Consider the following 23,267-nt stretch of genomic DNA (forward strand, 5'->3'; position numbering starts at 1 on the left):
AAGAGTTCACAAAGTTTAGGATTTTTTTTCCCCCAGTTTTTCAAGCACCAAGACTTGATATGACAAGACTTAAATACAATTGATCTGTTTCAAAGTGTTTTGAAACTTGTCCCCCTCCACAACTTCATCCTGCCGTTAGTGTTCAGCAGTAGCCCGTCATTTCTTGGCACATTGAGATGCCACTTGAATGTAACTGCAGCCGTACAAACAAACAGAAGAAGGAAGAAGTGCTAATTTCTGCTCGAAATTGCTAAAACAGGCATGGCCGAAGTTAATCTTGATGTTTTTGTCTTAATGCAGACTGCGGCTAACTAGGCGGCCAGTGTAATTATAAGGCTCAGGGTAGCAATTTTGATAGCAGAAAAAAAAAAAAAAACAAATCACACAGACTAAGTTTTTAGGTACTCTGCTTGAAAAGCAGCCCTGCTTTCCAAAAGGGAAGATAATGATTCTGTTTTGTAACTACGTGAGACTTTCAATTTAGGTTTGGAATACAGCAGCATTTTTTTCTTTAGGACTTTACCACTTAAAAGTTCTCCGATGAGAAAAAAAAAAAAATTACCTACCTTTGGCTAAAACATAGTTATTCACATTGGGAGTCTGGCAGGTACTATAATGTCCAAAGAGAAAGGATAATAATCAACCCGCATGTTGAACTCCTGAATGCCTTCAAATAACAGGCACGTGAGTGGAGTCAAACACGGAGGTGCTACTTCCAATTTTTAAAAATTTCACAGGAGCCAGTCTTCTTTCAAAACGGGTTGACATACCTTTTTCCATTCCATCCCAGTGAGCCCGCGTGCGGGACGCAAGCTCGTCGGTGACTAAGTGGGGGCTTATCAGAAACCCTTACCCAAGGAACTGAGCACCAGAGGGTCCAACTTCAATCAGGCGACTGGCCAGTCCTTCTCCTTCCACCATGGGCGGCATCGTGGCCAGTCGGTGGCGTTTGACCAGCCGGCAGGTGACTCGCGTCGGGGCGGTGCATTTCCGAGGCGGAATAATGATCCGGAGCCCATTGTGTCTGCACCCCCGCATGGCGCCCCCTCGGGCGTCCACCATGAAACTAACCAGAAAACTAAAAACCAAAATAGAAGGGCAGATACGTTTTGAAAAAAATCAGAGGCAGATAAGCAAGCTTTGTCCAGTAAATTTTTCTCTGTAATGCTTTGTTCTCAAAACATCTCTCTTTGAATTATTCTTTAAGTGCACGGTGGTGTGACATTTGTTTTTAAAAATGATTTTACTTCCTAGCAAGGACTTGATTTTATTTTTGTGCTATTTTAATCTACCACTAAAGGAAAGTTCTGGCTTTTGTTGACAATGGTGACATTAAGTATAAACTGTAAATTAAAAATAGGTCCAGTTGATTTTGAAAGAAAATGGAATGAAATTAGATAAAAAATATCGAGAAGTTTCCTTTGGTTATAAATACAAAGACTTCTGCTTCCTTGTATGTATGTGCTGGAAAATCCACGTCGAAATAATGTTAAGGACACAGCAGAGAGGAAACACCAAATTGTGGTTTTTCTGCATCCTGCTCCAACCTCATCTTACCCAGGATGCAGGTTTTTAACTGATGACATTCTAAAGAGGAAGAAAGTAAAATAACTAAATGTTTGGGATGGAACCAATTTGCTGGTTAAAATATATTTTTTCACTTCTTAAATAGGAATTTCTCTGCCATCCCATTCTAACTGAGACAGAGGGGCTGGGCAGGGAAGAATTAAGTGTTCATGGAAAGAACTATAATCCAAGGTGACTTGGTTTGTTTATTTAAGTGTACCAAGCAAAGAGGTTTGTCTTGACTTTGAAGCTGTTTGCTTTGGGATGCTCTTGAAAGATCCTAATCCAGCTTAACTTGAATGCTTGTCACTGTGTTAGTCACAATAGTCGTTACTTTTTCTCAGGCACTCATTCTGTCAAGGAGCAAACATTAAACATCGCAGCAATCTAACCGTTGTGCACACGTACACAAAGATACAAACACTCTTGCACAAATTACATTAGCGCCTTTCCCCATTTTTGTTGCATTTCCAAGATCTTTCCACCAAAATCGAGGTGCATCATGGATCTACTTATAACTTAACCAGCACAGAATCCTACCGTAATAGCTTCTCCACACCTAGACATTGTCTCCATGATAACATTTAAAACATTTGAAGGGTATTTCATCAGAGTTAATATATGGGATATAAACACAACATTTATGTTATTTTTAGACAAATGAAGGGAAAATATCTTAGTATCGTCTTCATGGTAGAACACAGAACTCACTAAACATGCTATTAAACAGGAATCCTGTTGCTAGTGATAAAAACGGGTGCAAGGAGCTCAGAGCGTCTGTCGGAAGCAGGTCATGCAGTATGAGACCAGGAGAGGGGCGGGACTGCATCCTCTCACATGCAGGAATCGAGCCAGGCTGGGCCCACCATTCACACCTGCCCTTCCAGTGTTCAGGAAGGGGTGAAAACTGGAAAGTACAATCGACAGTTCGGTACTGAAGTGCTGATGTTTCTGGTCTTTGTCCAAATGTAATGAGAAAAAATGCTGCTTTTCTTATTACTAGTCTTTACATATGAATTCTTTAAAAATTTCTTTTTTACTTGACTTCGAAATGTTCTATCACGCACAAAAAAAAAATGAAAAAAATAACCTGATAATGCTTCTAGATAGATATAAAGATTTTCTTTCCATTGTGTTATTCTTATTAGGTATGATATTATATAGAATTGTGTAAACAAGTAGAAAAAATGACTAAAGTTTCAACTAGTACTGCTTCTAAAAATTTACTGCACTATTTCTGACTCATTGAGAATTAAGATTAATGTTTCCTTTGATTTTTTTTCATCTTTTGGTTATTACCTCCATTGATGCTCCTAACAGGAGCTCAAATTAGTAAGGAATTATTATTATACATCTGCTTAATGTTATTGATCCTCAATACTATTTGTACCTTTTGAAGGCATTGGGAAGTTTCCACACTTTATTTATTCCAGGGATGGTTTATGGCCTATATAATATCAAGTCTCCATCTAGAAGAATAGATACAATATCTTCTGGTGGTTCATTCCCTAAAGAGTGAATTGAGGTAGCTGTGTCCTTGACTCTAACAACGTTTAAATACCTACGTGTTAGATTACTTTCCCTGATTTTGTGTCACTGACTGTTCTTCTTGAAACCCTCTTTTTGTTCTCACTTGGATCCTAATGTCTATGCTCTTTTTTTCTTGCAACATTTGTCACCTTCCTATGAAGTGCCAGGTGCCCTGGTAGGAACTGAGGGTACAGCAAGTAAGGACACAGCGGCTGCTGCCACAGTCTAAGTCCCAGATGTCCCGTGATGGTTTGATCATTGCTTAGAACTGCTTACTCTCCTGGTCAATGAGCAATTACCATATAAGTCCCCATGTTGGAGCCATATTAAGTGCCCTAAGCAGTGACTATGTTCTCTGTATTTCTTCCTGTGTTCCCTGGTGCCTAGCACAGTGTAGATGGAGCACATAGTAAGTAGGTAGCCAATAAATAACTATTGAATAAGCAAATGAATGGAAGAGTGAAAAGGGCAAGTTGTATATATTTATGTCTGACAGAGAAGGCTAACATACAAGGTAAATTAATTCGTTGGTCTCTGGATAATCAGAGCAGTCAGAATTCATTCAAATCACCACACTCAGAGGTAGCAAAGTGGTTAGGAAGGACTATCCATAATGTTAATTATTCTCCAGGCCTATTCTTGCTCCAAAATGAGAGACCTGATATATTTATTTCTCTTGATAGAGGATTAATAGGAAGTGAGAGTAAACAAAAACAAAGAGTGTGAATCTAACACAATAAATAATTTCATTAGGAATGAAAATTTTATGAAGAAAGACCAAAGATGGAGAAATCAAAATAAAAGTACTTAAAGACTTCAGCTGCTATTAGATAAATTTACCTACAAGTATCTCTGTGTCATTATAGATCTAGAAAATAATATTTAAGTATTGTACCGAAATGCAAAGTGAATTGGAAAAATTAAGGTGCCACTACGCATAATTCAGAGAAAAATATTAAATTCCTCAAGAAGACAAGGCTTTATGTTTTTGTCAAGTAACTAAAAGACACAGACTAAAAAAAGCCAACAAGTTTTAGTGACAGAATTTTCTTTAGACAGGAAAAGCAAAGAGAGAAAAGAAAGTGAAAAAGAAAGATGACAAGAGATAAACAAAAAGATTGGGAGACACAAAAGAGCTAAATATCAATAGTGAAAAATGAGTAAAAAGGTTTGTATATCTAGCAAATAAAACTCTAAGCAAATTAGGCTCAAATGATCTGATTGCCAAATAAATAACTAATAAATGCTGAATTTATGGAACTGCATAATAAAAGAAATCTTTTCTTTAAATAAGTAGAAATAGGAAAAAGAATGACTCAAATTTGTATCTAGGTGCTGATAAAAAGTCTATTGATAAGAGTCAATATGCTAGTCAATTAATCTCAATAGTTAATAGTATAAAATTTTGTAAGCATTTGAGCGTTTTCATTAAAAATATCAGAATATCAAAAAGTGCCACTACTTTGACAGGTAAGAGAATTAGAGGATAGTCAAGGATAGTTATTCTGCAATGTATAAAATAATTGCAAAAAAAGCACATTGTAAGAGACCATTTACGTTTATGTATCAGGAAAAAGCGAAAGGTTGGAAGCTGTGAGTCATGAGATGAATGAATTCACAAATCAGAGACGATTGAATAAACGTGATTTTTCTCACGTTTGCAAGACATTAGAAACGAGACAATATAATGCATATAAACATTTGAGATGGAAAGAATTAAAGTAAAAATGTAGGATTAAATATGTGCAGAAAAGGTGGTACATGGATTGAAGCTCAGCTTTGTGGTCTATAAACCTTAGGACTGAAGCCTCACCTGTCAATGAAAGATAATCCTATTACCACTTAAGGTTGTGGTGAGAATTAAGTCACGTGTGGGTAAAGAATATAGAATTCAATCAATGCTTATTCTCATCATTTTCTTTTCTCTACACCCATAGGATTTTTTATATTTTGAATATCTTAAGAAAGGTAACATAATATAAAAATAAATGGAGAAACTAACATTTATTGAATACCTAGAATGAATCTGCAACTATGCTAAATAGTTTAATGGGATGGTGCAATTTTTATTAGTTTATGACATTTACTACTTAAATAAGATATAAAAATACTATCATCACAGAAGGTGAGTACCATATTTTTCCCCAGTCTAGATATATCTGCCTTGAATTAATGTAACCTCAGGAAAGTCACTTAACATCTTTAGGTTTCAGTTTTCTTATCCATAAAAGGAGAGACTTCAATTAAAACTCGAAGTTGCCTTTCAGTATTAAAATTCTATGTACCATTTACTGTTAACTAGGTTGGGAAACGTAATTAAATGTTCCATTTCAGATGCTCTGAAAAAATTCCTCATTGGAAAAGAAACCACTATGACTTCAAGAAATATATATTATATTTGCTCTCTGCTTAAAACAGCTACTTTGCAGAAAACGTGTACACATACCGCACTAAACATTGACTTAAGACTGTACCGACAGAAAAATATCACGTGACACACTCAGCTTTAATTGCATATCTCACTCTCCAAATGGAATTTCCCAATCATGCAAAGTAGAAACTCGGATTGAAGTTTTCCAAATTGTGAGATGCAATGTTATCACAATTTAAAAGGAATGAAAGCAGAAGCAATCAACCGTTATTATGCAATGACTTGCCTGCAAATACGCAATTTGATTAGCTAAACAGGTACATGCTTCAGAGGAGGGGGCAGTAAACAATGATTCGGTCTTTTGAGGACTACCATCCTCCACCCCAAAAGTTATTAATCCTTAGTTTGTCTTTTAATTCATTCAGGACGATGGGATGGGGACGGGGACGGGAGGAGGAGACTGCAGCATTCAGAGTGAGTTAGTAGGTGAAAGAACGGGAAGAAAACATCCCCAGGGTGCTTCAGTGATCCACACACACATAGCAAGAGGGCCTCGTGTTCAGTCTCAGTCTGGAGGTCCCAGGAGGAAATCGCACCTTGAGTTCTTTCTCCTCTGTAATTCCACTAATCCCTTCCTAACCCCCCAAATTCCATAAACTGAAAAACTGATGGAAAATGGCTTTGAAAAAAGTGGTTTCAAAATGGTAAAATCACCAATTATTTATCAATCACTGCATTCATGTATAGAAAGATAATATTCAGTGTGTGTTTGAGAAGAAGATTAAGGATGGAGATAAAAGTTTTCAAAAACAGAAATATGAAACTGTCTTTTTTGTAGACAGACAACGTGTAGTATCAGATGCCTATATACTAAAACGACTATAATTAGCAGTCTGATAGGACACCTTTAAAAATAAGTTTATCAAGACAACCGAATAATGAGTATTTTTAGAGCACTGACTAAGCCATTCTAGAGTACGATTTTCAAAATATCAAAAGGTTGCATTTGAAGCAGCACTAGCTAGGAAATGTGCTATTAATAAAACTTTCAGCCTTTGGCTCGCCTAGAATATAGTATTTTAAAAAAACTGAAAAAATAAGACGCAAAAAAAAAACTCTTGTAAGTGCCACTTAAAATCATAACCTTTCATAACACTGTCTCTTGGGCCAGGTATCTTCACACTAAAGCATCCTGAGGCAGGGGGTGAGCGGAAGGAGATGGAGGAAGGGGGAGAGGACTAGGCGGCATGGGCAGAGGAGAAGTATGCAGAAGTTCACCTGCTGTTGTCACGATCAAGACATGGAGAGGAGCGGCTGCAACAGAATAGATACTTTAGCACAGAGAAGGAATGGATAAAGTGAAATATAAAAAAGGAACTCAGAAGAAACTTTCAACTGAAATCTATTATTTATATACCGATACAGTATTCATCGAAAAAAACTGAAAATACAAACGAGACATAGCTCTCCGCAAATGCTGAGAGAAGAGCAAGGGATGGGGGCTTTGGGGTGACTCCCAGTTTAGGGAACTGGGGATGTTATAAAATCACTGGAAATGGGATTTGTTGCCTCATTCAACATGGGCTCGTGAGGGCACTTAAAGTCTAAGTGTCCAAAACGCTGCAAAATGTCAAGGGGTACCATAATGAAAAACAACAAGTCTTTGGTTTGATGGACTCAGTTTTGATGCAAAAGCTTTTCATTCATACCTGTAACACTTTTTAAAAATAATGAAAACGCCCTTTAGGGCTGCCACAGAATAAACGCAAACAGAAAGGCACAATCTAAAGTATAGCTTCAAGGACAAACAGTAGCGTAAGCCATGAGGCAGAGTAGGTGACATTAATTACCTACTAGAAGGGAACAAAAAACTATGCAAGCAAAGTCTTGGTGCTTTTGTCAAGACTTTGTCCCCAACTTTGGGGACTGCTGTCTTCCTCATGGGTCACGGTGTCTAATCCCTCCAAGTTTTGCCTGCCACTCTTCTTCTAGGTACAGGTCTGCTCTTCCTTAAAACCCTCTGTATGTCTCACATGGTTCTCTTATGTTCCCAACACTGGCTGATGTACGAAAGGATACATGTCTATTGGACCAGAAATCTAATTTTACAAAACAGTTATTTTGCTATTTATTATAAACAATTTTCTTCATCTATCTTCATGTGTCTAAAAAAAAACCCTTAGTGTTATGAAATACATGAGCAACTCCATTAACTTAATGTCACAAATTGACATGTAATTGTTAGCACTTGCTGTCATTACAGCACTACAAAACTGTGACCTTTGGAATAACAATATTTAAGATGAGTTATAAAGCTGGCTTTTGCTGGGAATTGTGCCTTACATCTTCTAATTCATTATGCACTTAGGAAATGAAGAATTGTAAAATTCAAATTCTTGCCCAAGCTTGTGTTGGTAAGATCATGAGTGGGATGCTAGAAATAACTGCTGGTTACAGTCATTGTGAATCATTAGGCAACTCTTTAAATAACACAAAAATATTACTATTAGTCTTTCTTTCACCAGATATTGGCTATATCTAGTGACAGAACAGATTTTTTAAAAATCATTCATACCTCTTCTTCTCTAGTTATGGGCATTAGTCATTGGAAACAGAGACTAGAGGTAAAATAAAATCGCCAATACTGCTTATTGGTAGAAGCTGTGTCTTCTATTAATCTGAAATCTCTTTATTAAATTTAATAGAACATTATACACACAAATTAGTGGCACGTGCATAAAAAGCTAACTTTATTATCCCCCGTCAAAATGTCATTTTTTCTTGCATTTTGGGCAAAGTTTGAAGTGCCTTAAGAATTCACATAATTAATGAAAAAGGAAACTTAGTTGCTCAAAAAAATATAAAAAAGGTACTATTCAGAAACCTGTATATGATGAATAAAATTGCAAGAAATCATTGTTACATGACATGGTACGAGGAATGTTATTATACATACTAATGTCAGGGCAGCTTTCAAATACCATGAAACTCAGAATCATGGCGTTTTCAGTGATAATTACCCATGTGTTTAGAGTCATCTGTTGCATTGTGTTTGTTCAAACGCTAGAGCCACTAATAGATGATAATTTACCTGATAAAACTAACAGAAAGTCAAACACTACCATCACGTGTTGAACCACGTTGGTTTTGTCACATAGAGGATTCGGGATACATTCTGCTTAACTGATTTGCAATTTGTGAAAGGTTTGGAACATGTGTACGGGGATCGTATAAATACTAATGGCTATAATCTACTGAGTACTTATTCTGTCCAGGGAAAGTGCTAATTACTTAAAACACATTTAATCTTTAAATCTCCGCTATGGGATCAATGATATAACTCTCATTCTGCAGATAAGTAAACTGAAACTCAGAGATTTTACGTAACTTGTGCCTAGTGTCAGTGTCAAGATCTGAATCCTGGTAGGTCCGACTCCAAAGCACACATTTAACCACCCTGCTTCTCTCTCTTTCACAAATCAGGTGTCTTCCAACTTTAAATCACAACATATAGGTGCGTTTCCTAAAGGCAGGAGCTGGACCTTACTTATCTATTTTCCTTAGCGCCTGGCATAATTTCTGGTGCTTTGTGGGAATTAGATAAATGTGTGAAGAATGAATACATATGTGAATGGAACAGATAAGGAACATTTGATAGAACTAGCTATACATTAATTAACTAGGGTTCCCTAATAACCAAAGCTTTACTAAGCAAAGTTTTCCCCTTCTAACGGTTTATATAAAACATCTGGATTATTGGCTCTTGTAGAAAACACCAATGACAGAGCCCCCAAAACAGAGATTCTGATGAAATTGGTCTGGACTGAGGTCTGGGCTGAGGCCAGGGCACCAGTATTTTTGAAAGCTCCTAAGTGGTTGTCGTGTACAGCTAAAGTTGAGGATTATTTAGAGTCAATATTAAATGTTTGACATTGACAGAAAAATTGCGTTATTGGAGGCTATGGTTTTAAGGATTCTTACCTTAATAATTAATCTTTAGCCATTGGATGTTGTTGGTTAATTAGGAGAAATCAACCATAATTACTTACAGGTGTATCTAGTTTTACACAATTGGTGTTTAATTGATGTGCTTAAACTGAGTATTTTATTGCCCTTCAGTAATTAAAAAACTTCTTTAAAAAGTTCCTTTTTAATGTAAATGACTTATTTTAAAAATCCAAGAATTACCACACCACTGACTCCTTTGTAGATTCAGTTATTAATAGTCAATTACATTTTACCTAAAATAATCTCATCACTTTGTAGGCTGGATATGGTCTTTAAATACTTCACCATGGGTTTGAAATTCTTATCTATTATCCTTCGATGTCCAGCCTTCATTTCCTTCTCACTCACCATTGTTGAGAGATTTAACAGCAGAATGCAATGTTATGTTTTTTGAATAATTTATAGGTGTGAGATTTTAATTCTATTTTTTTGCTTAGAAATATGTAAGTGAATTTCAATGGGATTTAATTTGTCTGTTTTTTTTAATTCCCCTGAATAATTCTTGCATAAGGAACTAGCTTTCACTTATTTCAAAAGGAAAAGAGTATTACTGATTGCTTTCAATATCTACATAACTAATTTTTTTCTTCTAGGAACCTTTAGTTCCTTTAGTTTTCTTCTAGGAACCTTTAGTTCCTTCTAGAACCTTTAGTTTAGTAGAAGATTTGACCAAGAAGTCCAAGATGTTCGACTAAAATATCTTGGAACAATTTCCTGAAAGGAGAATATTTTAGAATGATAAAAACAAGAAAGGGTGTACTTCTCATAATAATTATGGGATTTTAAACAAGGAGTTTGGGATAATAAGTAAAACCAAAGTATTGCATTTTGTTATATAAAATATGAGTAGGGCTTTTAAAAAGTAATTATATTTAGAAAATGAGAATTTTATATGTATTTATTATATTACTGTATTATTTCAAACTACTAAAAATGTAAGGAAGAAACCACTTGGAAGAGTATCACAGTTTAAAACTCCTTAAGGAATTTTCATTCCACATAATTGAACACCTTAAGAACAATGTTAAGTATGTCTGAAAGTATGACTCGAAGTCCTACTTTTTAATGAGTTCATATAAACAGGAAGCATTGCTGAAACAGTGGTGTCTGTACTCTCCGAATGACTGTAAGGCGACAACTTTAACAGAACCTGACCGGTTACCTTCAAATTTCTCTTTTCATTTGTATCCCTACTTCAAACAGCATATAAACTCCTCTACACACTCGTGTAATTCAAACTTCTGTAAATATTATTTTAAATGCATTAATATGTGAGAAAGGCATTCATTTCCAAAACCAATTCATCGATCTTGGTAAATAGAAAGTTTCTAGAAATCAAATGATTCAGCCCCCTTTTTAAAAAGATGTCTTAAAGACAACAGGTGAACAATAGGGAGGCCACCTGTATGTTCTGGTTAGAGAGCAAGCTGTTTGACGCAATTCTACCAGTTATTTAAAAACAATAGTCAGTTTTTTTAATGCTGAAATCAACTCTTTTTGCTGGTTGGTTTGTGTAGATAGAGTCCATGTTGGATAAAGCAATGTTATTTGCAAGTTTAAACAAAGATCCCCTCCCCTGTAAGCTAGCCATCAGCTAAAGCCACTGGACAAAGCTGTTATTTTCACACCCATCTCTTTTTCCTCTTGATCTGGATACATAATATTGATTTACTCACCCTGAATGAATAGGGCTGGAAGAAAGAGCCACGTTGTCTAAGTTCTCAGTGCCCCAGCTTAGACGATAAGAATTCCTTTCAGACTCCTTGGCTAGAGTTGACACCTAAACACAAAGAACACTGGATTTAATAAAAATACTTCGCTTCCATTAAAGTAAAACAGAATGAAATCTAAAAAGTAGCATCCCAGGGAAGGGGTATCACCTGAAAAAAACTTTCATTCAAAAATACAGGACCAGTGCATTTAAAATAAATCTTTTGAACGCATTCCCTTTTAAATTATAACACTGATACAAGATTACATTAGAGGAATTGTTTTTGAAGAAGAGTAGGTGTCCATCTATTTCCTTATACCAATCCCCCAAACTGATAAAATCATAACTAAAATTAAAATATTCCAGAATAAACTGTAAGTCTTTCCCCATAACTAACCATTTCAAATATTGAAAGATATATATTCTAACCTGTACCATTCATCTCATACCTCATCTCATGCACCCTACCTCACTTCTTCCTTTCATAGAAATTTTATTTTAAAAAACTAATCTATACATACACTCTCTACAGGAGAATTCGGTATATTTGAAGAAACAAGCAGTATAGTTTTTTTCAGAAAAACTCTGTTCATTAAAAAATGTAGAGAACATTTTTCACGTTTTAGGAAAACCCTTTTATTCTAGCTTGTCGACTAAATTAAGAAGGATTTTTTTTTTTTAAGATTGAAAACTTTCTCAGGACATTTGTAATTTAAAAAGGTAATTTAAAAAAGCTCTCCAGAATGCACAGAGATGTCACTTACCTGGTGACTGGGGATGACAACCGAGTCGTCAATCATGGCACTGTCCCGCAGGTAGGAGGCATGGCTCAGGGTGTGAGACCTGTCGGAACTGAAGGACCGAAGGCTGGAAGGTTGGCAGGAGGCCATGGTCATATACCAACAGCAGTGGGATGGTTGGGAGGATAGAATGACGAGCCAAGCAGGAGAGTGAAGAAAGCGTGCTATTAGCCAACAGTGCAACTTCCAGGGGGGCCTGGGTCTCTGTGCTGCCCTCCCTCACTGCCTAACAGCTAAACTAACACATCCTTTGACAGGTTCCTGCCACTCAACGGCAAGGGCACAAGGGAATCCAGAAGTTAAAATTTGATACTCCTAATCTGATGCATTTTCTTCCCCAGAAATGTTTGAAACCAGCAACTGTAGTTGACTTACTGCCAGGACGAGAAACTCACACAGGAAATAATTCTAGGATAGGTTGCTTACATCTGTGTTAAATTGTCAATCTCCCTGCAACCAGGAAAAATATTAGGAGGCATGTAGACAGCCCTCAGACAGAAGGACAAAGTGAAAGCCCAGGTTTCACTTTCGCTCACTGGTGTCCATTCTCTCCCCACGCCTCTTCCTCCTCCTCTCTAAACTGGAATGACTGACTGTCCCTGCTCTCCCCTGGAAGGTACACAGTGAAATGAACTGTGACCAGATGCATGCTTCCTGCGGAAGTGCAGTTCCTCTTGTTTGTCTCTGGTCACTCCAACAACGCTATTATCTCAAACGAGAGCACTGTCCCTTTTGCAGGAACTGTGTGTGTGGCCAGGGGAGCCCCAAAGAGTGTTGGTTGCCGTGGCGATGAGATGCAAGAGCACAAGGCACCGTTTCTAAGCACCAGCCCAGAACACACACATCTGCCAGCACAAAGACAAATTGCCAATGGGCACTGACCAAAAATAAGGTTCGGCTTCGAAATGGGATTTAGGCCTTGACAATCAGTGCTTTACATTTTTGACGAATCTGAATTTCCGAGTTCTGAATGACATGCTCAAATGTGATAGGTAAAACCTGACAATGGCAGAAATGCAATTTCATTCCTTCTTAATCAATTTGTAAAATCAAATGGCAAATAGATGGTTATCTCAAATAAGCTATATTTTATACAAATGAGCGTAAGAATTAAAGATCTGTATTCAAAATATTAGCCCAAAGCCCATAGGGGGAAAAAAGATATTCAAGCTTTCACAATATTTATAGATGCAAACTTTCATTTACTTTTAGCTAGTATTTGGCCAGTGAAGCACTGTAGAATTATGGACTAAATGTCAAGTTAGCATACTTATTAATAGAAACAATTTTCATTTTGTAAATACATGTAATTTTTTTAAGTCATGTACTATCATCTTTATGAGGTGTCAATATAGCCAATTTTAATTGTCTTTGAGGGAAACATTACTTTGTAGATAATTTGTGCAGATAATTCAGGGACTCCTCCCTTCTTTTTGCAAGTAGATTTATGCAAAAAAAAAAAAAAAAAAGACCTCAAGTCTTAGAGCATAAGTGACACGAATCACAAGAGTTGATTGTCTGATCCTCTGTGTTTACATCTATCTAAATCTGTGTGTTTATGATAAAATGAAATATAAATGCAACTCGAAAATTAGCTATTTTATGTTATATAGGCTCTTGCAGAAGATTGGTGCTCCTGACAGAGCTGGGGCAGGAAGAGGCTGGATGCCTTAGTCCAGGGGTCCCTAACCTATGGTGATAGGAATAATTATTTTATTATATTAATATATAATATAATATAATAATAATATATTATAATATAATAATAATAGAAATAAAGTGCACAATAAATGTAATGCACTTGAATCATCCCAAAACCATCCTCTCCACCCTCCAGTCCTTGGAAAAATTGTCTTCCATGAAAATGGTCCCTGGTACCGAAAAGGTTGGGGACCACTGCAGCAGATTCATCACTAGGGCCCAGTTACTGGAGGCAGCTGATATTACGGCTGGTTTTACAGTCATGCAGCAGTTGGCTCCTGACGTTGGCCTTCATCAACTAGCTGCAGGCTGCTGTGATGACTCTTGACCTGACCTTGAATCTGAGGCTCGGATGGGGATTAAATTATTGGGAAAATTGTCTTTTGTTTTTTTTTTTTTTTTGAGACAGAGTCTCACTTGTTGCCCAGGCTAGAGTGAGTGCCGTGGCGTCAGCCTAGCTCACAGCAACCTCAAACTCCCGGGCTCAAGCGATCCTCCTGCCTCAGCCTCCTGAGTAGCTGGGACTACAGGCATGCGCCACCATGCCCGGCTAATTTTTTCTCTATATATTAGTTGGCCAATTAATTTCTTTCTATTTATAGTAGAGACGAGGTCTCGCTCTTGCTCAGGCTGGTTTTGAACTCCTGACCTTGAGCAATCCGCCCGTCTTGGCCTCCCAGAGAGCTAGGATTACAGGCGTGAGCCAACACGCCTGGCCGGAAAATGTTCTTTCTTCTCTGCAAAAACCTATCTCAATTAATGGAATGAATCATTTTTTTTCCTGCTTTAAACCACAAAGACAGCTAAGATCCACTTGGATGTGTTTTGTACCAGGCAGCACTAGATCAGCAGCTCTTAAATCCCATACTCCTTTATTTTGGTTTGAATTGGGTCAAAGATAGGAAAATAGTAGATGGGCCAATCTATTAAAATGATAAACTGATACAGCTTGCTTATGGGCTCAACCATCTCCCCCCTCCAGTGGTTTCTATTGGACTCAGATTTGTTAATTACATAATCTCCACCCATGGATTTAGAATTCAAAGGTCTAGACCAGGGGTTCTCAAACTACGGCCCGAGGGCCACATGTGGCCCACCGAGGACATTTATCTGGCCTGCCAGGTGTTTTTGCCGCGGCTGCCTGTCCTGCTTAGCAGCTGACTCATCCTGGGCCCACAGTGCGCATGTGTGGAATGTGCACTGCACTCTCCAACGGCCCTCCAACGGTCTGAGGGACAGTGAACTGGCCCCTTGTTTAAAAAGTTTGAGGACCCCTGCTCTTGACTATGACTTCTCACCTTTAAAGGTGCTACATTCATATGACTCAACAGTGCAAAAGTAGCAAGAGGCACTGTGATACAGGGCTAGTGCTGTCGCTGCCAGCATTGTAAATGTCCAAATTTTAAAAGAAGGCATCCGGCCCCAACTGTGACTCTCAAGGAGTGACGATGACCAGGTGGACAAGTGTCTGTCTGTTTCAGGAATGTTGCATTAAAGAGCCCATTTGGCTGTGAATGTAAAGCCACATTCTGAAATCAGTATATTAGCGATAAGAGTGGAATTTTGTCACCTACCTAACTCATATCGGGGTCTATTTCAATTGGTTTTGAACTGTGAGGGGTAGAGAGGTGTTGGTGTTAGTATTATTTTTTTCTTTCCTAAAATCCCAACGTGAAACAAATACAGAGGAAGAAGAAAGGAAAGAAAGAAACAAAGTGACATACAACCACAAAAAGGTGATTAAAGAGAGAAAAAGATTAGGATATGTAGACAGAGAGTGAAAAAAGTTGGACAGAGAGGGGAGGGAGAATGAATATGTCTAATCTCTCTTTGGATTTTATTCTAATCCACTCTATTTACTGCTTTTTGAAATGCTAATTGGTTATTTAATCAATGTGCATAGTTTCTAATGGCCCTATTTTTCTGTGACATCATAGAATCTACTTAAATGAAATAAAGGTAGAATATTCTAACAGAAGAGAAAATTGTTCTCTCTAAAGAAATAAAAACCAGCACAACAAAGCTCTGGAACAATTTAAGTCTCTGAATCAGGAATTGTCCACCTGATTTAAGACATTACCAACAAGTTTAAATATTTTGCAATTGGGCTGCTAATTTTTCATTAAGTCAGAGGTCCTGCTGTTCAGTTAATACACGTATAACAACACATATCCATGGAATTATAAAGTTTTACTTGTTCGGCTAGGGGATATGCCAAGACTTTTGTTATGCACTTAATTTATACTTTAAAAAAAAACAACTATGGTACAACTGCTTTATGGACACATTAGTTAGTATGAAAGTATAATTTCATTAAAAAGTATAATAATTACTATCTCGGTAAACTGCAATATTTATTAGACAGCCAATTGATGGAGTTGCAAATCCTATTGAACAAATAAATATCCAAAGATTTCAATGTGTTTTCTTTAAAATACGAAGAAGCTTCTGCAGTTCATTGTTATTTCATATTTTGTATTGAATTTGCACAGCATTTTTAATTTATAAGCAATAATAAGCAATAAAAAGGGCACAAAAATCCAACTAATCTGAACTTGGTTGTGTTTATATTTAATGTTCATTAAATTGCTTGTATTTTTATTCTTCTACATCTATTTTTATTTTAGGCATCTGAATCTTCTGTCTTCTCCAACTATGCATAGGCTAATTAGGGTTGTTTGGGGGAAGCTTTGCTAATATATTATCAACCACAAGGTGGAGCTGTGAAAGTCAAAACAAAGACTTTCAATGTAGTAATATATTCATTCACCTCTTCTGGCGCAAATAGTTATTCAATTTAACACATAAAAACCCTAATTTGAGAATAAATCCATAATTCTAGAATATAAGCACCTCCACGAACACACATACACATTGAGCAGTAAGCAGGGAGATGTGGATGTTTCCAGGAAGGGCATGTTTTTATGCTATGTTAATACCTACCTGGGCATGGTACTATTGCAAGCAGTTCAAATAAAGAAATAATGGAAAGGAAAAATGGTCACCGAAAAAAGGTAACATACTGAATTGCCTAAACAAAGTGAAAAAATAAAATAAAACAAGGAAACCATGAAAATAAGATGCTCCCTGTAATTCCAATTCCAAGATCATGAATACATCTGGTGCTCTAGAAATGCAAGTGTGGACCTGGAGAACAGATCATGTCTTGTTTGTTTCATGCCCCCTGTCCTTACACGCTGATAAGTATGCAGTTTAAGTAGAGGCATCAAACCAGCCATCTTGTTTTATAGAAAGTATTATTCTAAATTATTTCTTGACCAAAGTACTTTGAAAGAACGGAAAAGGACCAAATCGAGCACTTATTCTTAATAAGAGACCATGCTTAAAATAAAGGCCCTTTGGCTGGCAGTAATCATTATTCATAAATTATTATGAATTCGTGCAAAGCCATAAATATTGTATTTGATTAAAATTTGAGGCCGTTTAAGAATCTCAAAATGTAAGGTCCAAATCGATCAATGTATCAAAACTCAGTATCTGTACAGGGATCCTGGCTCCAGTCCATCCGACTGCCACTTCCAGAAGGGTTCTTCCTTCTGTATCCTGAGCTGGAGGATGACTCTGCATGACCGCCACCAAGGTTAGCGTTCAAGCGTCTCAACAAGTGCGGCTGACACTACTGCAGCAGCCTCTCAGACAGCTGCACCCTGCAGGCTTAGCCTTTTGACAACGCTCCTCTAAAATTCATCCTCCATCTCACTGGCCGACGGATCCATCGAACATTCGAGTACGATCTCGCACCCTCCACGCTGACACCCGGCAACACAGCACACTCTGTGTCTTGCACACACCACGAGCCTTTGCTCAGGACCGTGCTAAGCCTTCGGATGCCCTCCCTCCTCATCTCTCCTCGTCATCTTTCACGGTCAGTTTAGCTTCATTTCCCCCAGGAAGCTGGGGCCTCGGAGCTCCAGTGACACTCTGTGCACGCCACCAGCTGGGTCCTCTCCCGCCCCACAAGGCCATGAATTTGGTAAGCGCATCTTGCATCTTGTCTCCAGCACTTAAAGCCCAGCACAGAAAGGCACTTATATCCACATTGAATTATTAAAAAAAAATATATATATATATATATTTTGCTAATTATCCACTTAGAATTGATTACTCAAAATATTTATTTCTTAGACCCTAAATTATGCTGAATATTCATAAAACAGCTTGCAATGCAGCCAACTTTAAAACCCAAGATTGGTGATTAGCAAAAGGCATTACACTACACGGACAATTACAAGCTTGACCTAAATTAGTGATCACACTTCTGATGAGGGACCAGAGAATGTCTTACTTAGCTTGTCTCAAAAATTAAAAAGCACCAGTTGTATTAGGTGATAATAACCAAAAAATAGCATTGATCATACATTTCAGAATATTATATAAACCTCCCAGACTCGCCTATAGCAGCCCAGCTCTCTCAGATTTCGCTCAGATCAATTCTTATACCCAGGCTCATGTGGGGTTCTGTTCTGATTCCTTTTTCACACAAAAAAAGCCAGTTCCAGGCACAGTTTTCTTCTGAATTCATTTCTTTGTGATTCTGCCTCACAACATACTTTTATTCACAGAAATTACGATACTGACAAAAAAGCAGGGAGAACCAGAAGTGACACCACTCAGTAAGTGTCTATAAGGCCAAACTGTCCTTTTAATTTGCCTAGAGAAAAAAGTGGCAGGACATTAAAAACATCACACTTGAAGGCAGAGTGCTCTTACTTATCATGGTTTTACATCTTACTGGATGTTTGATTTTACCAAGTTATTTAGTTGGCCTAGGCCTCAGTTTCCTGTTCTTTAAAATGGGTACTTCCTAGAGTTGTTAGAGAATGGATGCTAACTGCTGAGAGTGGTACCAATTAAGCACTCAATGATTGCATCTGCTTTTTTACTGTCACCACGACAACGTGTTGCCGACACCCCCGGCTGACATCAAGTGTACGCTTTGCGTGATACCTGTCGGATCGGCCTCCCTCCAAGCTGTAGCGCAGGTAATTCATACCATCCAGGAACTGGCTGCTGGGCAGCGAGTCATCACCCAGTTCTTTTAGATCTTCGGGCCTAAGGTATTCTCCCCCATCACCTGTCATCGTGTCGTCACCTTGAAACAATCAGAGGAAGATGGAGAGTTATTTGTTGAATGCAATATTAACTACGCAGCATGATCCTGATCCTGAAACTCGTCAATGCGATGGCCCTGACGTTAGTGCAACACCGCACTCCAGAAGAACACAGAACACAGGCAACTGCAAAGTACTAAAACCTAGAGAAACAATATCTGGGGTTTTTTTTTATTACTTACCAAGAAGAAATAATTACCTGATTATAATTCTTTTAATATTAAGTTGGGACACCTTCCCCCCCCCTTTGTTTATTTATGGGAGAAAAAATGCTAAGATGAATTCTAACTATAGATTTACCAAAACACAGGCAAGTCTTGCTTTGGGGATAAGCCAAAATTATTTTCAGGAAAATAGATGAGAGTTTTGTTTTATTAATGTTTGGGAGGACTAAGTCTGTTCCTGTTTATGAAGACATGGAGGGGGAGGTTCAGTACAGGATCTGCTGTGTAATCCACGCAGACTCCAGCTATGCATTATGGGTCCCTTGAGCAAGAGGCCAAAAAAGATTATTTAAAAACCAAAATGTCTGCATGAATTCCCTCTCTCTCTCCCTCTCTTTCCCCCACTCTACCACCCTACCCTGACCTCCAAGAATCCAACATAGCTGAGCTTTGCCTCCTGGCTCCAAGAGCCTACCACTACCCAGGTTAGGGCACCCTGTCCTGCTCAGAGTCGATTTGTTTTCGCATCTCATCTCCTCCGCATGTGCCTGTTCTCACGACAGTCTCTCCTCAGCCAAGATCCCCACAGTGAACAAACACAACTCAAAGGCAGCTTTAATGTCTTGGTCTTGAAAATTCCTCAAAACTCCTTGATAAAACAGGGCCCACATTTTAAGTACCCTTGTGCCTCCCACCTCTCTTTCCCTCTTGTTAGACCTCGGGAGGCAGAAGAGGCCTAAGGGTGAAGGAAAGAAAAGGCGACAAAGGGAAGAGAAGGCGGTCTAGCTGGCTGGACCCCAGGTCTGGAGGAACAGGGCCTGGTGTTTACCACGCAGAAGGCGCCGATGGGCTACGTGGGCCTGCCCTGCCTGCTACGTGTACAGGATCTTGCTGAAAGACTGAATAGAGCCATTTGGAAAGCACGTTTCTAATCAAATCTATCAAACGTTTGTGACTCTTAGGACGAGTTGAGCCACCATTTACAAACCACTGACTGTGAGTTCTGAGAGAGTGGGGGTCCTTCTGGGGGTCCTTCCTTCACACGCTCCCTTGCGACAGCTGCTGGGCTCAGTGCTGCTGAAAGAGACGGTTCAGAGTGTGAGGGCCCCCTGTGGTTGGTGGCCTTGGATATAGATCTTGATGTCTTGATGACGTCTCTCAGAGAGAAACGGCCCAAAGAAGCAAACCCCCAACTTCTGGACTCAGTGTCTAGAACCTAACCCGATGCTGGCATTAGCTGGAAAGACCCCTGTCTGGGGACGAACCTTGCCAGTGCTATATGCGATTTCTCTCTAAGACACCTGTGCACGAAGCATGCGACTTGGCAGTACACGCCAGCGGTGAGAGACAGAGAGTGACTGCCAGCAGAAATTAGCAGAATGTAAAAAATCAGTTTTTTGGGGAAAAAAATTACCCAAGCTGATGCATCATTACAAATTTCTGCATACGGCTCACAGCTTTAAACGTTTTTAATGTGCCCCCCAAATACGACAATCATATTCTTGCCTCCCTTGGTAGGGGAGGAGGCTTCTGCCTGTCTAAGGCTAGCTCGTCCCTGTCTCCAGGTCCGCGTCCCACCCATCTTCTTAGAGACCGTGTCTGCTAGGTCCTCAGCTTCAGCTTCCCCTAGTCTGTCACAGTCTGTGGGAATCCTTCCCCTTCTGCAAAGCACCCTGCTTCTGCCATCTTTGACATACGGTAACTTCTTCCCCCAACTCTTCTCTATTTCATACTCTGACTCCTTTTCTTTTCACAGTCAAACCTATTAAACAGATGCTTGCTAGTGTTTAGCAATTTATCAATGGCCAAGAGTTGATTTCTTCTTTGGAAAACTACTCTCCTTGATTTCTCTGACACGAAGCTCTCCTGGTCTTCCTCCCATCTCTTTGAGTCTTTCTTTCTAGCCTCTGCTTCCGTTAGATGTTGACATGGCCCAACTGCCCTTTCTTCTCATTTCACATATTATCATGAGGACTGCAAGTGCCACTGTTTACTAACTACACACAAATCTGTATCATCCCAGAACTCTCTCGCAAACTCAACTTCCACATTTCAGTAGCCTCCTGGACTTCTCCTGAATTTCCTACGAGCATCTCAAGTTTAGCATTTCCAGAATAGAACTCATCTTCTTCACCCATCCCCTGCCCACCTGCTTCTCTATGTAAACTGCCTACATGAGCAAGTAGTACGACTACTTCCTTGCCCACGTCAAGTGGGGAAATCAGATGAGGGTCTGTTTTAATATTATATTTTGGATTAAAATCTTTAGCTCATATTTGGTTGAGTAGAGAACTTTCCATACAATTAACATCACGTTCACTCTTTGTTAGTTGGATTCATGAGTGGATGTTGCTGATTGTTTTAATATGTGTATAGCAAGTTAGCCTGAAAAGACATCTATACTGGGTTTGAATACTCTGTTGGGGTATTGATATACTGTTACTACTATTAAAATAGTAGATGCTATAGAAAAAACAGAGATTGGCTAATAATTTCCAAACATCTGTGGCTGCACTCTGTCCACGTGGATGAAAGCAGGTTCCAAGAAGACATTTTAACTGCACAAAATACAAAAGGATTGGCTATGTCAACCAGCCGACTTCCTTTATACTAATTCTTTACATGAAAAAGTTACTTAACAATAATCAAATAGATTCTTTACATAAAAAATATTCAACTTGAATTTCCTTCTGAGAAAAAAATGTTATTAAGTTTTTGGCTATTTCTAAAAATGGAAAACTCTTACCACAAAAAATATTCTTGGTCATTTGCCAATATTTCTCAAATCAAGAGTTCTTATCACCAATAACTTTTAATATATAACAGTTTTAGTAATAAAATTACAGAATGTTATAACTAATCTCATTTTATGAGATAGGCCAAGTCTGAGAGTCTGTTTAATATAAATGGAATTTCTTTAAACCAAATAATAATTACTTTAAGTACATTAGCTAATGGAATTCTTTAACAATTGTATAAATAAACAGCTGTTGTTAAATTATATAATCACTGTCTAATTTATCTGACTTATAAATTTAGATTTTCTTGTCATAAGGCTGCTCAAAGTGGTACCACATGTACTTTGGAAACTTCTTGCTAGATAAAATGTCTTATTATTAATTTTTTCCCTAAATGATTTTTGAAGGTTACTTTATTTCTATTCTTAGTTACCTTAAAAAACTGCATTATAACTATTAATTTATTTTTTACTACATTTAAAATATATCATCAACCAAGAAGAATGATATGAACTGCATTCATTTCCAGCAGTCTAACTTAGTTATTAACATGTTCATACTAGTTCAGCGTCAACCTATCAAAGTATTACTTTTTCTCTAAATTTATATTCTAAGAAAAGATATTAGCTGTGGAAAATACTTATATAATGTTCATCAGGTAATGTACTTATGTTAGTAGTTCTGAATAATAGTTGCAAAATCATTAATAGTATAAACAATTCATGGCTTTAAACTTCTAAGTTAATAAAATCCACACGTTCAAATGCACACATATACATTCCACTCACATTACACATGCTATTTCAAAAGAAACAGATTAGTATTAGAAACACAAATTTAAATATTACGCAATTTGCTGCTATCTAGTTAAAAAAAATTAAAAGCAAAGCTTTCACTCCAACAACCTCCTCTAATGGTACCTGAGTCACTAAGTGCTTCCCCATCAATAAAGTGGTCACCGAACTGTTTAAAGGCTGTTCAACATACAAGTAAAAGATAAGAAAGATGATCCCACAAAACAAAATATGGTGTGCATATGCTGAAAATTAGTTGGCGAGTATTAGGACAGAACACAAAATTATAATAAATACTTGGAACTGCTGGCTTTCACAATACCTTTTTTTTTTTTTTTTTTTTTTTTTTTTGAGACAGAGTCTTGCTTTGTTGCCCAGGCTAGAGTGAGTGCCATGGCGTCAGCCTAGCTCACAGCAACCTCAAACTCCTGGGCTCAAGCAATCCTCCTGCCTCAGCCTCCCAAGTAGCTGGGACTACAGGCATGCGCCACCATGCCCGGCTAATTTTTTGTATATATATTAGTTGGCCAATTAATTTCTTTCTATTTATAGTAGAGACGGGGTCTCGCTCTTGCTCAGGCTGGTTTCGAACTCCTGACCTCGAGCAATCCGCCCGCCTCGGCCTCCCAGAGTGCTAGGATTACAGGCGTGAGCCACCGCGCCCGGCCCACAATACCTTTTAATTTACACATAATAATGCACTGATCCAGAATCTGTCCATTCTTGTCATAAATTCTTATAAAAGCTGAGAC

At 38.0% G+C, this 23,267-nt stretch overlaps 1 protein-coding gene across 50 annotated transcripts in view; it reads right to left on the reverse strand.

Moving 5' to 3' along the window:
• Positions 1-23,267, reverse strand: part of ANK2 (ankyrin 2) — a 559,765-nt gene that overhangs the window by 49,457 nt on the left and 487,041 nt on the right. For 23 of the 50 annotated variants that reach the window (XM_075998068.1, XM_075998078.1, XM_075998073.1 and 20 more), the window contains 4 exons: positions 18,656-18,800; positions 11,951-12,053; positions 11,152-11,255; positions 854-1,078 (listed from right to left, as the gene is read on the reverse strand). In XM_075998068.1, the coding sequence (XP_075854183.1) occupies positions 854-1,078; positions 11,152-11,255; positions 11,951-12,053; positions 18,656-18,800 (577 nt within the window). Of the gene's footprint in view, positions 1-853; positions 1,079-6,745; positions 6,782-11,151; positions 11,256-11,950; positions 12,054-16,630; positions 16,643-18,655; positions 18,801-22,641; positions 22,696-23,267 lie in introns of all 50 variants that reach the window. The other 27 variants (XM_075998052.1, XM_075998071.1, XM_075998065.1 and 24 more) reach the window with 7 other exon arrangements.

Source organism: Microcebus murinus, chromosome 27, assembly GCF_040939455.1.
Source record: "Microcebus murinus isolate Inina chromosome 27, M.murinus_Inina_mat1.0, whole genome shotgun sequence".
NCBI classification, from domain to species: Eukaryota; Metazoa; Chordata; class Mammalia; order Primates; family Cheirogaleidae; genus Microcebus; species Microcebus murinus.